The sequence below is a fragment of the Trachypithecus francoisi genome, unplaced genomic scaffold (genome assembly GCF_009764315.1).
Source record: "Trachypithecus francoisi isolate TF-2019V2 unplaced genomic scaffold, Tfra_2.0 Lachesis_group1, whole genome shotgun sequence".
Taxonomy (NCBI): domain Eukaryota; kingdom Metazoa; phylum Chordata; class Mammalia; order Primates; family Cercopithecidae; genus Trachypithecus; species Trachypithecus francoisi.
In genome coordinates, this window is record NW_022681454.1 from 55702760 (window position 1) to 55715887 (window position 13128).

At 40.5% G+C, this 13128-nt stretch overlaps 1 protein-coding gene across 1 annotated transcript; it reads right to left on the reverse strand.

Annotated features, from left to right (window-relative positions):
• Positions 1–2282: 2282 nt before the first annotated feature.
• Positions 2283–8398, reverse strand: CXCL13 (C-X-C motif chemokine ligand 13). The gene is made up of 4 exons (XM_033214345.1): positions 8270–8398; positions 6349–6481; positions 3417–3497; positions 2283–3123 (listed from the first exon to the last, which is right to left on the reverse strand). The coding sequence occupies exons 1-4, from the start codon at positions 8331–8333 to the stop codon at positions 3072–3074; spliced, it is 330 nt and encodes a 109-aa protein (XP_033070236.1). The 5' UTR covers positions 8334–8398; the 3' UTR covers positions 2283–3071.
• Between the last annotated feature and the right edge of the window lie 4730 nt (positions 8399–13128).

Genomic DNA, 13128 nt, shown 5'->3' on the forward strand with positions numbered 1-13128 from the left:
ATTATTTTCCCCTCAAATTAAGGCCAGGGCTGATCTCTTCTGTTGGAGAAGCAGAATCTTTTCTTCCTGGGCCTCTGCTGGTTGGGTGGATGGGTTCGAGCAGCACTATTGATGGATTTGTTACAGGTCTCCTGCATTCTGCTGCTAGGAGATCCTTGTGCTGCTTGGCCTGTGTAGCTCCTTCATTCAGTTTCTCAGCATTAAATATCCTGTTTTGGTCAGCATTACCTTGCATTTTCCATTCAACTCTATTTTACTTTGACTTTTGATTAATTTGTGTGTGTGTGTGTGTGTGTGTGTGTGTTGTCAGTTATCACCTGAATACTGCCTTACTGTTTCACAAGTCTTTCTTTCCAGACCCAAACCCACTCAGATCTGCAATAGCCCACCTTTCCTCAGACACTCCAGGAATGGTTCCACAAGTTTCCTGCATCTATGAGTTCAGCTGTCTGTCTCAGATCAGGCTGAACATACCCAAATCCACTCCAACTTTTGAGGAATGGGTGCCTGTGTGGTAACAAAAGTGAGTTTAGGAACCCTCACTGGCCCTGCTTTTGTCTCCCTTTCCACATTGGCCCACTGCCTTCACCCCACCCACCAGCTGCCCAGATCCCCCTGGGATTGGACAACACAGGATGAATGTCTCAATCCAGCCAAAGCCTGAACATACTGGAGCTCCCACCCTTTCCCTGGCTTTGATTGGCCCTGAAAAGGATGGTGGCCAAAGAGGTTGAAGTAAGAAATATGTTTAGGGAAGGGAAAACTTGAGGCAGTCTAGTGAAGTGATTAACAGCATTTGCTTAGGAGTCAGATGGCCCTGGGTTTGAATTCTGATTTGTCTTTTGCTAGTTATATGATTTGGGGCAAGTACATGCCTCAGTTTCTACTGATGATACCAACCTCCTATAGAGTCAGCACAGTACAATAGTTAGATACATGGATTCTGGTTCCACACTGGCTGGATTTGAATGCTGGCTTGTCATTTAGTAGCTGCAGCCGCGACCTCCTGGGCTCAAGCAAGCCTCCCTCTTCAGCCTCCTGAGTAGCTGGGACTATAGGTGCACATCTCAATGCCCAGCTAGATTATTATTTCTGTAGAGATGGAGTCTCATGAGCAAATGATTTAACCACTGTGTCCCAAGCGGGGGTGATAACACTAGATGCTTCACGTGAAATAGTGATATTTCTTATTTGAGACTTCTGAATATTTGTCTAACTACCAAACGAGACCAAAATCAAATTAAAGAACGAAGTGATTCCTGATCTCTAAACATTGGAATCTGAAAAACGCTACAAGGCAGGATCTTGATGACATTTTATCAGCCCTCTATGTGCGCATGAGTATATTTGTAATTTAAAACACATTTAATTGTAGACAACAGAAAATATAGTAATTATAGGTGCTTTTAATTTTCTCCCAAGAAATTATTTAATAACATAAAAATAAAATTAAAAAGGAAAAGAAAAGTGAAAGACAGAGTCAGAGATAGCTTAAAACCTGGGTGAACTGGGAGCAGACCCCCCAAAGCAGTTGGTAAGCAGTAGGGAGGTGGGGTGGGGAGAGGAACACACAGTGGAGCTCAGTGGTGTGGTGGGTAGGATATCCAGGATGATGCCGGGCCAGATGGGGACTAGAGTTCAAGTGTCTTCTTTGTCTGTTGGTCAAACTCAATGCAAAACTGTCAAATGAAACATTAATGACTTTAAGAGTCAATATGACACAGTGAAAATGGGTTTGGTAAATGTTTGAAGTCTGGAGGAAATCACAGTTAGCATGTGGTAGGTAACATTAGGGGGAAGAGGCCCTCATAGCCAAGTATTTCCCACTGTGTTAATATCAGGAATAACTTCACTCACTTTTTACCAAATGATTTTAGATCATGTGTAAAAGGCAAATGAAATACAAGGAAAAATTAACCTCATAAAATCCTACTTTAAGAATCAGAGAAAGTCTACATTTGAGTAGATGCTGTCTTAAGCATGAATTGCTCATGGCCTGGGCAACATGGTGAAACTCCATCTCTACAAAAAATACAAAAATTAGCTGGGTGTGGTGGTGTGTGCCTGTAGTCCCAACTACGGGGGAGGCTGAGGGGGAGGACTGCTTGAGCCCAGGAGGTTGAGGCTGCAGTGAGCTGTGATTGTGCCACTGCACTCCAGCCTGAGTGACACAGTGAGACTCTGTCTCAAAAAGAAGAAGAAGAAGAAGAAGAAGAAGAAGAAGAAGAAGGAGAAGGAGAAGGAGAAGGAGAAGGAGAAGGAGGAGAAGAAATTGCTCATAATTAAGTAAAATGTTTGCTCAACTTTATTGAATGTCATAAGATTTATAGGAATCATTAAAGAATTTGATACCAGAGTCCCCCACCCCCGCCCCCACAAAAAAAAGTCAGTGTAAAAGACGCGAGTGAAAGAAGTTTGTCAAGGCAAATGTGTGAAAGAATACATGTGTACATCACCCTTTAAATGCTTTTCCTGAGTATTCTATGAAGTCTGGGGATCTTTGAATGCTATTAATCTTAGACAGTAAATTTTATAAAGAAACTCTTTAAAAGTAGGACTTAATTCTCCTCCATAGTGAGTTTTTAAGCAGAGGATACGTGGATTCCTTTGCCTCTTGACAGGCTCAAGTTCCATCCACCTCCCAGGCAGCTTTTTGAGTCTTTCATGGAAGCCTGCTTTTAATATATGCCATAATTTTCTTCTTAATTCAAGCCACATGTTCAAATTTGAGGCTTAAATTCTCATTCCATTATTTTCTAAGAAATGTTAAACATTAAACAACAAGTATATTATCAAAATACTCCTATATTATTTATAACTGAATAACTGTTTTCAAAGAAACTGTCCTCCCTAATGAATAAGAATGCAAACTCCACGTGTATATAGGGTTCTGTGAGTGAAGAAGCTTGAGTTCGCCCCATCAGCTTCTGCAAGGTTATTTTTACGTATAGTCTCATGCTTATTTGTATGGGGAAGTTCTTTTTCCTGGAAAAGGTTTAACTAGGCACAAAACTAAAATCCAGAGCAAGGATAAGGGAAGAATGTAGGTGTTCTTAGCGGTAATATCAGCATCAGGGAATCTTTCTCTTAAACACTGGAACTGGTGCAGTTGAAGAACTTTTTCTGTGAAGCAGAAACAAAAACAAAATTGTCATGTTTAGAGAAACACAAGAAACTGTGGCTTTCCTCTGGAGATAGCAGGCAAGGACTATCATGTACACTGGCTTCTAGTTTGGTTTACTGAGTTGCTGGAATGCGCTACCCCTACTCCATCTGATAAGCAATAATGGTGAAAAACACACATTTGTCTTAGGAACGTCTCATAAATTCAAACTGGTCCCTATTTTGACTGCCCCAGAAAGGGAAACTCTTCAGTACAAGTTGGAATCTGAAACCCCTTGTTATGCCTGACTTACTTTCTCAACGTTTCCATTATTCTCTGTATCCATTCAGCTTGAGGGTCCACACACACAACTGACTTGTTCTTCTTCCAGACTCTGGGGGAAAATAAAAATTAAATAATTCAGTGTTACATTTTAGTCAATCCTATACTTTTAATAAAGAAAAGAGTTGGGTATGAAACTAATTATTCCTAGATGAAGTGAAATTGGAGCTGGGCAGTTTTGGATCTGGAATAGGTGATTTGTAGCATGGGGTCACAGGAATAAGAAAACAACCATTTGTGGGCCAGTATGTGTGAGCTGGTGGGGTTGAATCCAAAGCTGAGAGGGCCTCACATGTCAGAAGTTAGTGTTTTGTTGATAACCTTTACGTGTGTTGGAGAACAACCAAATAACTGACTCCAAGATTGGCTCACTTCTCAAGTTATATCACAATATCTTTAAAATGTGCTTATCTGTTGCATTGCATTTGGGAGAACAAAATAAGCTATCGAAAACACTCTCTTGAGAACTTGAATTTCACTGAAAAAAAAAATTCAGTGCAATTTCACATGGGGGGCATGCTGCAGAGCAGATTGCTTGGAGTGACATCTGCATTTTGTCGAATTACCACTTAGCAAGATTTTTCCTGCTCTAAGATATTAAGCCATAGCAAAAGTGACAATGATAATTAATAGCTAATATTTATCAGGTACTTAAACACACCAGGCCCTATGCTTAGCAGGTAACTTGGATTGTTTCAATTCATCTCACAAAAATCCTTTGCTGGAGAAACTATTATTTCCTTACCTTCTGATGATGAACCTAGGCTTAGCAAATTTAAATAACTTGTTCAAGATTGCACAACAAATGCATGATACAGCAGGATTCAAATGAAGATTATCTGACTCCAGAACCCATACTTTTCTTCACTGTTTTTCATGAGCATGACCTGAGTAGTTACCAAGTGCTGGACATAGTGTTAAATGCTTTTATCTGCAGTGGAAAAGTGAGGTCTCCCAGATAGCAGAAAACTGAGAGACTCTACCCTTTATTGGTGTGAACTCAAACAAAACACAATTCCCTTATATGTCATTTGTCTTAGTTATAAAGTGACAAACAGCCAGCAGCATGGTAGCTCATGCCTGTAATCCCAGCACTTTGGGAAGCTGAGGTAGGCAGATTGCTTGAGGCCAGGAGTTCAAGACTAGCCTGGGTAACTTAATGAGACCCCAGCTCTACAAAAATTAAAAAAAAAAAAATGTAGCTGGGCATGGTGATGTGCACCTGTAGTCCCAGTTACTCGGGAGGCTGAGGAGGGAGGCTTGCTTGAACCCAGGAGGTAGAGGCTGCAGTGAGCCATGGTTGGGCTACTGCACTAAAGCCTGGGCAGCAAAGTGAGATTCTGTCTCAAAAAAAAAAAAAAAAAAAAAAAAGCACAAGAAAAACACCCAAAAACCAAACAATAAAACAAACCACAAAAACCCCAAAACAAAAAAGACAAACAGCAAGGATCCATCCATTTAATTTTGAAACTGCACCTTTGCACGTAAATCTCAGAGACGTCAGAGGGCATGGAACAGTTGGGTTTTCAGGCAGATACTTCCAGTTGGTTTCTGAGTTCATGATGGAAAGACAGATTTCTGACCATCTGGACTCACAGTATTTTCACCTCTGATTGGCATGAATTTCTCATAATAATTTGAAACTTTCATTTCTGTATCTGGTTAATATTCAGAAATGCAGAATTTGATGAAAAGATATGAAATCACACTTTTGTCATTTCACAACAATCAATGTTAAAGCAGAGAAAATAAAGGTGCATTACCTTCCTTGGCTGACAGGCAAGAGACTTGAGTCATGACAGAGGAAACGGAATCAAAAGAAAGGAGTCCCAGTTTTCTAAACAGCCAGGGGAACTGCTCCCAAATAAGTCATGGCTAGACTTCACATCTCTGAGTTTGATGGCAATAATTGTAGTTTAGTTAGACATTATTGTTAAAGACATTAGTGAAATGCCTTTTTAGTGAAAAATATAATGCCTTTTTAGTGAAAAATTACCATAAGCTTTTGATATCCCATATTTCAACGGGTCCAAGGCCCCAAGCACTGGTAACAAAATGTGACAAACAGGAAGTAGCTGCTTACAAACATTGCAAAAATCTAAAGAAGTCCGTGGGAAGAGCCACTAATGAATGCCAAGTCGGGGATACCCTGAGAAGGATGCTGTGCCTAATACTTCAAGGTGTCGCAAAGAAGAGGCTTTGGAATGGGGAAAATGTGAATGGAATCCTGGCTAATGCATTTTCTTTTTTTTTTTTTTTTTTTTTTTTTTTTTTTTTTTTTTTTTTTGGTTGAGACAGAGTCTTGCTCTGTCGCCCAGGCTGGAGTGCAGTGGCCCGATCTCAGCTCACTGCAAGCTCCGCCTCCCGGGTTTACGCCATTCTCCTGCCTCAGCCTCCCAAGTAGCTGGGACTACAGGCGCCCGCCACCTCGCCCGGCTAGTTTTTTGTATTTTTTTTTTTAGTAGAGACGGGGTTTCACTGTGTTAGCCAGGATGGTCTCGATCTCCTGACCTTGTGATCCGCCCGTCTCGGCCTCCCAAAGTGCTGGGATTACAGGCTTGAGCCACCGCGCCCGGCCGGCTAATGCATTTTCTAATCCTTTCTGACGGTGTGTCTCAGGCAGTTAGTTAACCTTCCTAAGCCTCAGCCTGTAAGGAACAATAGGCTTACCTTAATAAAGTGGTTGAATAAATAAAATGAGTATGTTCATGCAAAGCACTTAGATCGGGGCTGCTGCAAGCTAAGCTCTTCACTATTAACAATTCTCATCATTAGTTTGAGAATTTTCAGCAACACTCAAGTAAATCTCTTCTACATTCTTGAGTAAGACTACTGTATGGTAACATTTAATCTGATTTCATTGGGAGAAAGAAATCTTATTTATTTTTTTTCTTGAAACTTACATGATTTCTTTCCTTGGACAACCATTCCCACGAGGCGAGATTTGAATTCGATCGATGAAGCGTCTGGGGATAAAGACTGAGCTCTCTTGGACACATCTACACCTCAAGTGTGTGTAATAGACCTCTAGAACACCTGCAAACACAAAATCAGTTATTTTAATCCATTGGCATATAATTCATAACTAGAATTTAATTACTAATCTTTCATACTGTACATTTGAAGATTTAAAAGTTTCAAGTCAGTGCTTCCACTCATATGTCTTTAGTTTGTATATTTCTGCTTGCCTTGGCTTGAGTATTTTTAAATGTTTTCTACCAATGTGTAGAAACTTTAAAAATAAAATTAGCTTTTAGGCCAGGCACGGTGACTTACACCTGTAATCCCAGCACTTTGGGAGGCCAAGGTGGGAGGATTGCTTGAACCCAGGAGTTTGAGACCAGCCTGGGAGACAAAGGGAGACCTCATCTCAAAAACCAAACAAACAAAGCAAAGGAAAACAAAACAAAAATTAGCTTTTAGAAAAACACAGCACTTTTTGACATTTGTGATAGTGTTATATTTGTAGTCAGGTGATTGTCCACGTAACAACATTTGAGAACAGCCTCTGTAGGGACTTACAACACAGTTATAATTAATGCAGTATAAAACCAATGGATTATCGTCACTCCCACCACATAAAAACCGAGGACATGACCTGGCTCTAGAGTCCTGGGAGCAGTAACATGCTGGAATAGAGTTTCCTCTATCAGACTCTCTGCCACCCTCCCCTTTCCTCTCAGAAAATGTCACAAACATTTTTGTTTAATATGTCAGTCCTCTGTCTAGGTTGCAAATCATTGCCAAACAAAAGGCAATCATAAAAATTCAAAACTCTTTTTATTTAATAAAAACGATTAATGCTGGATGGGTACCATTAGTACCCATCTCATGAATTTTAATGGGATCTAATGAAATCTAAGGAAAAGACATTTATCAGATCTTTTCTATCGAGCCTACTACTGTGCTTGACATACATTTATAAATAAAAAGGCTCAACTCTCAGGATGTGTATAATTTAGTAGGGGAAACAAGCAAACAAAAGCTAAAATACCACAGAAAGTTGTATTGCGCTCAACATCTAATGTGTGTGCTGAGAACAGAAGATGTAGTAAGAGTTACCTCTGCCAGGAGCCATGGGAAAGCCCCATGGAGAAAGCAAGAAATTAGGGTTTTGAAGAGTGAAAATAACATGTGAAGCAAAATTAAAATTGGGGGAGAAACCTCCTCTGTGTTTTAAGAAAAAAAATTTGGTCTTCTAATTCTGAACAGAAGGCTTCTTTCTGCACATGTATCCATTCCTTCAGCCACATAAAACTTACTACTTCAATTGGATATTTATCTATTTACACAAAGATAGCTGCCCCTCTTAGACATGGAAGTCTGCTTCTTTGCAGAATGTGTGTAAATACCCCTGGTGTACTCACAATGGTGTACTTGATGCCAGATCTAACCACCTGGAATTACATGAAGCATGTTCACTGCAAGAGACCAATAGAGTTCAATAATCTTTAAATCCTGTATAGGGTTTGGTCAGAGTGGGTAACATGGAGAGGCAGAACAAAGAAAAGCTACATGTAAAGAATTATATATAGCAGGAGTGGATCTGAAAAAGGCCTGGAATATACAAGCCTAATATAATTCACATGAATATTGGACTTCTGATATCTCTTTTTTCTATAAATAAAAATCTTAACAATATAAATACTTCCAATTTTGAAGAGTTAAATTCCTAAACACCTTACTTTGAGAAATCTAGAAGCAACAGAGCAGTTTTTTCCCCCTTTAGTCAGACTTCCCTGCAGTTTTTAATTGAAAGAAAATTGAAGTGGTTAAAGATTATTTCTGTTCAACAAACAGGGAAACATAAGTGGAAGTTCTCACCTTGGACTGGAGAGAGGCTGCTGACCAGCAGCACGAGAAGCAGAGACGCCGAGATGAACTTCATTCTGTCTGGAGGTAGAGTTCAGACTTGAGCTCTGAGTCCAGGCTGTGGGTTTTCAGTACCAGAGACTCCTATTTATTTATACCAGTAAGGGCCCTCCCACTGCCTTTGTCTCCACTAGGTCAGCTGCATCATCAGTTTTAAAAGCCCCCAAATATTGCTGAGCTTGCTTTTTTAAAACTTCTCTTGCAAACTTTATAAATTTGTTTCAGAGCACTATAATAAAATAGTTCTTGCAAATGTGGACTACAAGTGCCAGAGATGCTGGAGAAATCTGAAGGTGGGAGAAAGGAAAATCTATCAGCTTGGAAGCTCCGAAGTACTGTCTTTAGTAGCACTATGGGTGATGGTGGCTTGATTGCTTCTCTCAGTGCAGGGTGAGCCAGGTTTCTCCGTGGCATTAGATCTATATATACTCCATGACACTGGGGAGTCCATTGAGCACATCACATCCCTAGCATGTGGAAGGGACTCCAGCCTTCGGTAGGTGCTCAGTAAATATTTGCACACCAAATGAATGTCTCTTTATATACAGATCCTAATGCCGATGATGCTACTGATTTTCCTACCAGTCTTTTCCATCTCTTATTTTACTATCTGAAATATATGATTACTTATGTAATCTGACCATCATGGAATTCTTAGGAGGCGGCAGTAGGCGTCCCCTGCTTTGTGTGCCTGTGTCTGCATGAAAGGAGGGAGACAACAGCCTTGAGGAAGAGAATCTCTCTGGCTGTCGTGTGTAAAGTCTGTGAGCTTGACAACCATGTGGCAGGGGAGGGAGTCATTAGAACTACATTAGAGGGTGAACCCTATATTACAGTCTGTTTGACATAAGTATATGTGAAGTTTGGTTTTGATCCCACCAACTAGTCCATGGGGGCAATCAGCCCACAGCCTATCCCATTTTCTAGGTGCTCTTTGATTAAAAAAAAAAAAAGTATGTAGACAGTAGCTAGTCTGGCCTAGAGTACCACTAAACTGCCCTGCAAGTGGACAAGGATGATGTATCAAACCAGACCCACTGAACTGCTAAGAAATCAGAGGTGTGGGCTTCCTGGCGTGATTTCCTAAACAATTTGGCTTTTGCTAATCAATTAGCATTGTGGATGTTTAGCATCCCAGGTGCCTCAGTATGCGTGGGGGTGGAAGTGGAGGAGTGGTAATGCCACACAACCTTCACACAAAAGCAGTTCTCCAGTTGGCCTGAACGCAGTGATAGGGCACTCATTGATCTCGAGGCAGCCCATTCTATTGTTTGGCAGTTCTAGTTGCCAGGATGTTCTTCCTTATGTATATGTGAAAGCTGCTTCCCTAGTAGTTTGCTTATGCTTGTGTTGTGATAAGGGGTTGAATTTTGTCCTAATTCAACCCCTTGTCACAACACAAAGCAATTCTAAACAGTCTTCTATATGATGGCAATCCAAATATATGAAGGCAGGGTGTGCCAGTTGCATCCTCTGCAAAGCAGATGCTGAGATGGACATTGGAGTAAAAGAAGGTTATTCAGAACAACTCCTGTGATAGGAAGAAGGAGGAAGGAGGCAGAATTGGGCAGGGGGAGCCTCAGATTGCAATGCTGATCTGGTGAAGTCTACAACAACTCAGTGGGGAGCTCCAGAAGAAAGACTGTTTATTAGAGGGGCCCACAGTGGGCAGAAATGTTCAGACTCTGCTACCCCTGCCATGCTTGGTCCTTAGCTGGGCCCCCTCAGATACAACACAGTCTCTGGTTGAAAGCTGAAGCAGAACCTGAGGAGGTTATCAGTAGAGGCTGTCAGCTAACTGCACTCCTTGCCCCTGGCCAGCAAATTATTTCTTTAAGAGAGAGTTGAGTAGGGCACCTTTGAGTGTCACTTAGGGTTATAAACTAGAGGTTAACAGCGCAAAGTCTGAGCTCACCCTGGCAATGACTTTGGACAGGTCACTTAATTTCTCTATGCCTCATATTTACCACTTTCCACATGAGGATAATAGGAATTCCAAAGGATTATTTGGAGAAGAAAGCACCTGGTATATGTAGAGAGCTCAGCTGAATACTGGCATGTAGAATGTATTCAATAAATAGCCTGCCTGTCTATCTGACTATCTAATCTGTTCAGAGGAAAAAACTGCTCCATCGCTTCCAGATTTCTCAAAGTAAGGTGTTTAGGAATTTAGCTCTTCAATCCATCCACTCCCCCATCCATCCATCCATCTATCCATCCATCCATCCATCCATCCATCCATCCATGCATCCAAGATCTTACTAACTTCCACTCAAAAACCCACTTTGAAAGTAAATACTCCTATTTCTTTGAATTTGTAACAGTTTGAAACTCTCTCACCATCTTGGTTTACCCTTTTGAAACCTGTTGATCTTTTCCATTGTTCCTCATAAATTTTTTTTTTTTGTATTTTTTTTTTATTATACTTTAAGTTCTAGGGTACATGTGCATGACGTTTATATCATGTATAACTCCCCAATGCAATCCCTCCCTCCTCCCCCCTCCCCTGATAGGCCCCAGTGTGTGATGTTCCCCTTCCCGAGTCCAAGTGATCTCATTGTTCAGTTCCCACCTATGAGTGAGAACATGCGGTGTTTGGTTCTCTTCTTGTGATAGTTTGCTAAGAATGATGGTTTCCAGCTGCATCCATGTCCCTACAAAGGACGCAAACTCATCCTTTTTGATGGCTGCATAGTATTCCATGGTGTATATGTGCCACATTTTCTTAATCCAGTCTGTCACAGATGGACATTTGGGTTGATTCCAAGTCTTTGCTATTGTGAATAGTGCCACAATAAACATACGTGTGCATGTGTCTTTGTAGTAGAGTAATTTATAATCCTTTGGGTATATACCCAGTAGTGGGATGGCTGGGTCATATGGTACATCTAGTTCTAGATCCTTGAGGAATTGCCATACTGTTTTCCATAATGGTTGAACTAGTTTACAATCCCACCAACAGTGTAAAAGTGTTCCTATTTCTCCACATCCTCTCCAACACCTGTTGTTTCCTGACTTCTTAATGATTGCCATTCTAACTGGTGTGAGATGGTATCTCATTGTGGTTTTGATTTGCATTTCTCTGATGGCGAGTGATGATGAGCATTTTTTCATGTGTCTGTTGGCTGTATGGATGTCTTCTTTTGAGAAATGTCTGTTCATATCCTTCCCCACTTTTTGATGGGGTTGTTTGTTTTTTTCTTGTATATTTGTTTGAGTTCTTTGTAGATTCTGGATATTAGCCCTTTGTCAGATGAGTAGATTGCAAAAATTTTCTCCCATTCTGTAGGTTGCCTGTTCACTCTGATGGTAGTTTCTTTAGCTGTGCAAAAGCTCTTTAGTTTAATTAGATCCCATGTGTCAATTTTTGCTTTTGCTGCCGTTGCTTTTGGTGTTTTAGACATGAAGTCCTTGCCCATGCCTATATCCTGAATGGTACTACCTAGATTTTCTTCTAGGGTTTTTATGGTATTAGGTCTAACATTTAAGTCTCTAATTCATCTTGAATTAATTTTCGTATAAGGGGTAAGGAAAGGATCCAGTTTCAGCTTTCTACTTATGGCTAGCCAATTTTCCCAGCACCATTTATTAAATAGGGAATCCTTTCCCCATTTCTTGTTTCTCTCAGGTTTGTCAAAGATCAGATGGCTGTAGATGTGTGGTATTATTTCTGAGGACTCTGTTCTGTTCCATTGGTCTATATCTCTGTTGTGGTACCAGTACCATGCTGTTTTGGTTACTGTAGCCTTGTAGTATAGTTTGAAGTCAGGTAGCGTGACGCCTCCAGCTTTGTCCTTTTGACTTAGGATTGTCTTGGCAATGCGGGCTCTTTTTTGGTTCCATATGAACTTTAAAGCAGTTTTTTCCAATTCTGTGAAGAAAGTCATTGGTAGCTTGATGGGGATGGCCTTGAATCTATAAATAACCTTGGGCAGTATGGCCATTTTCACGATATTGATTCTTCCTATCCATGAGCATGGTATGTTCTTCCATTTGTTTGTGTCCTTTTTGATTTCACTGAGCAGTGGTTTGTAGTTCTCCTTGAAGAGGTCCTTTACATCCCTTGTAAGCTGGATTCCTAGGTATTTTATTCTCTTTGAAGCAATTGTGAATGGAAGTTCATTCCTGATTTGGCTTTCTGCTTGTCTGTTACTGGTGTATAAGAATGCTTGTGATTTTTGCACATTAATTTTGTATCCTGAGACTTTGCTGAAGTTGCTTATCAGCTTAAGGAGATTTGGGCTGAGACAATGGGGTTTTCTAAATATACAATCATGTCATCTGCAAACAGGGACAATTTGACTTCTTCTTTTCCTAACTGGATACCCTTGATTTCTTTCTCTTGCCTGATTGCCCTAGCCAGAACTTCCAACACTATGTTGAATAGGAGTGGTGAGAGAGGGCATCCCTGTCTTGTGCCAGTTTTCAAAGGGAATTTTTCCAGTTTTTGCCCATTCAGTATGATATTAGCTGTGGATTTGTCATAAATAGCTCTTATTATTTTGAGGTACATTCCATCAATACCAAATTTATTGAGCGTTTTTAGCATAAAGGGCTGTTGAATTTTGTCAAAAGCCTTTTCTGCATCTATTGAGATAATCATGTGGTTCTTGTCCTTGGTTCTGTTTATATGCTGGATTACGTTTATTGATTTGCGAATGTTGAACCAGCCTTGCATCCCAGGGATGAAGCCCACTTGATCATGGTGGATAAGCTTTTTGATGTGCTGCTGAATCCGGTTTGCCAGTATTTTATTGAGGATTTTTGCATCGATGTTCATCAGGGATATTGGTCTAAAATTCTCTTTTTTT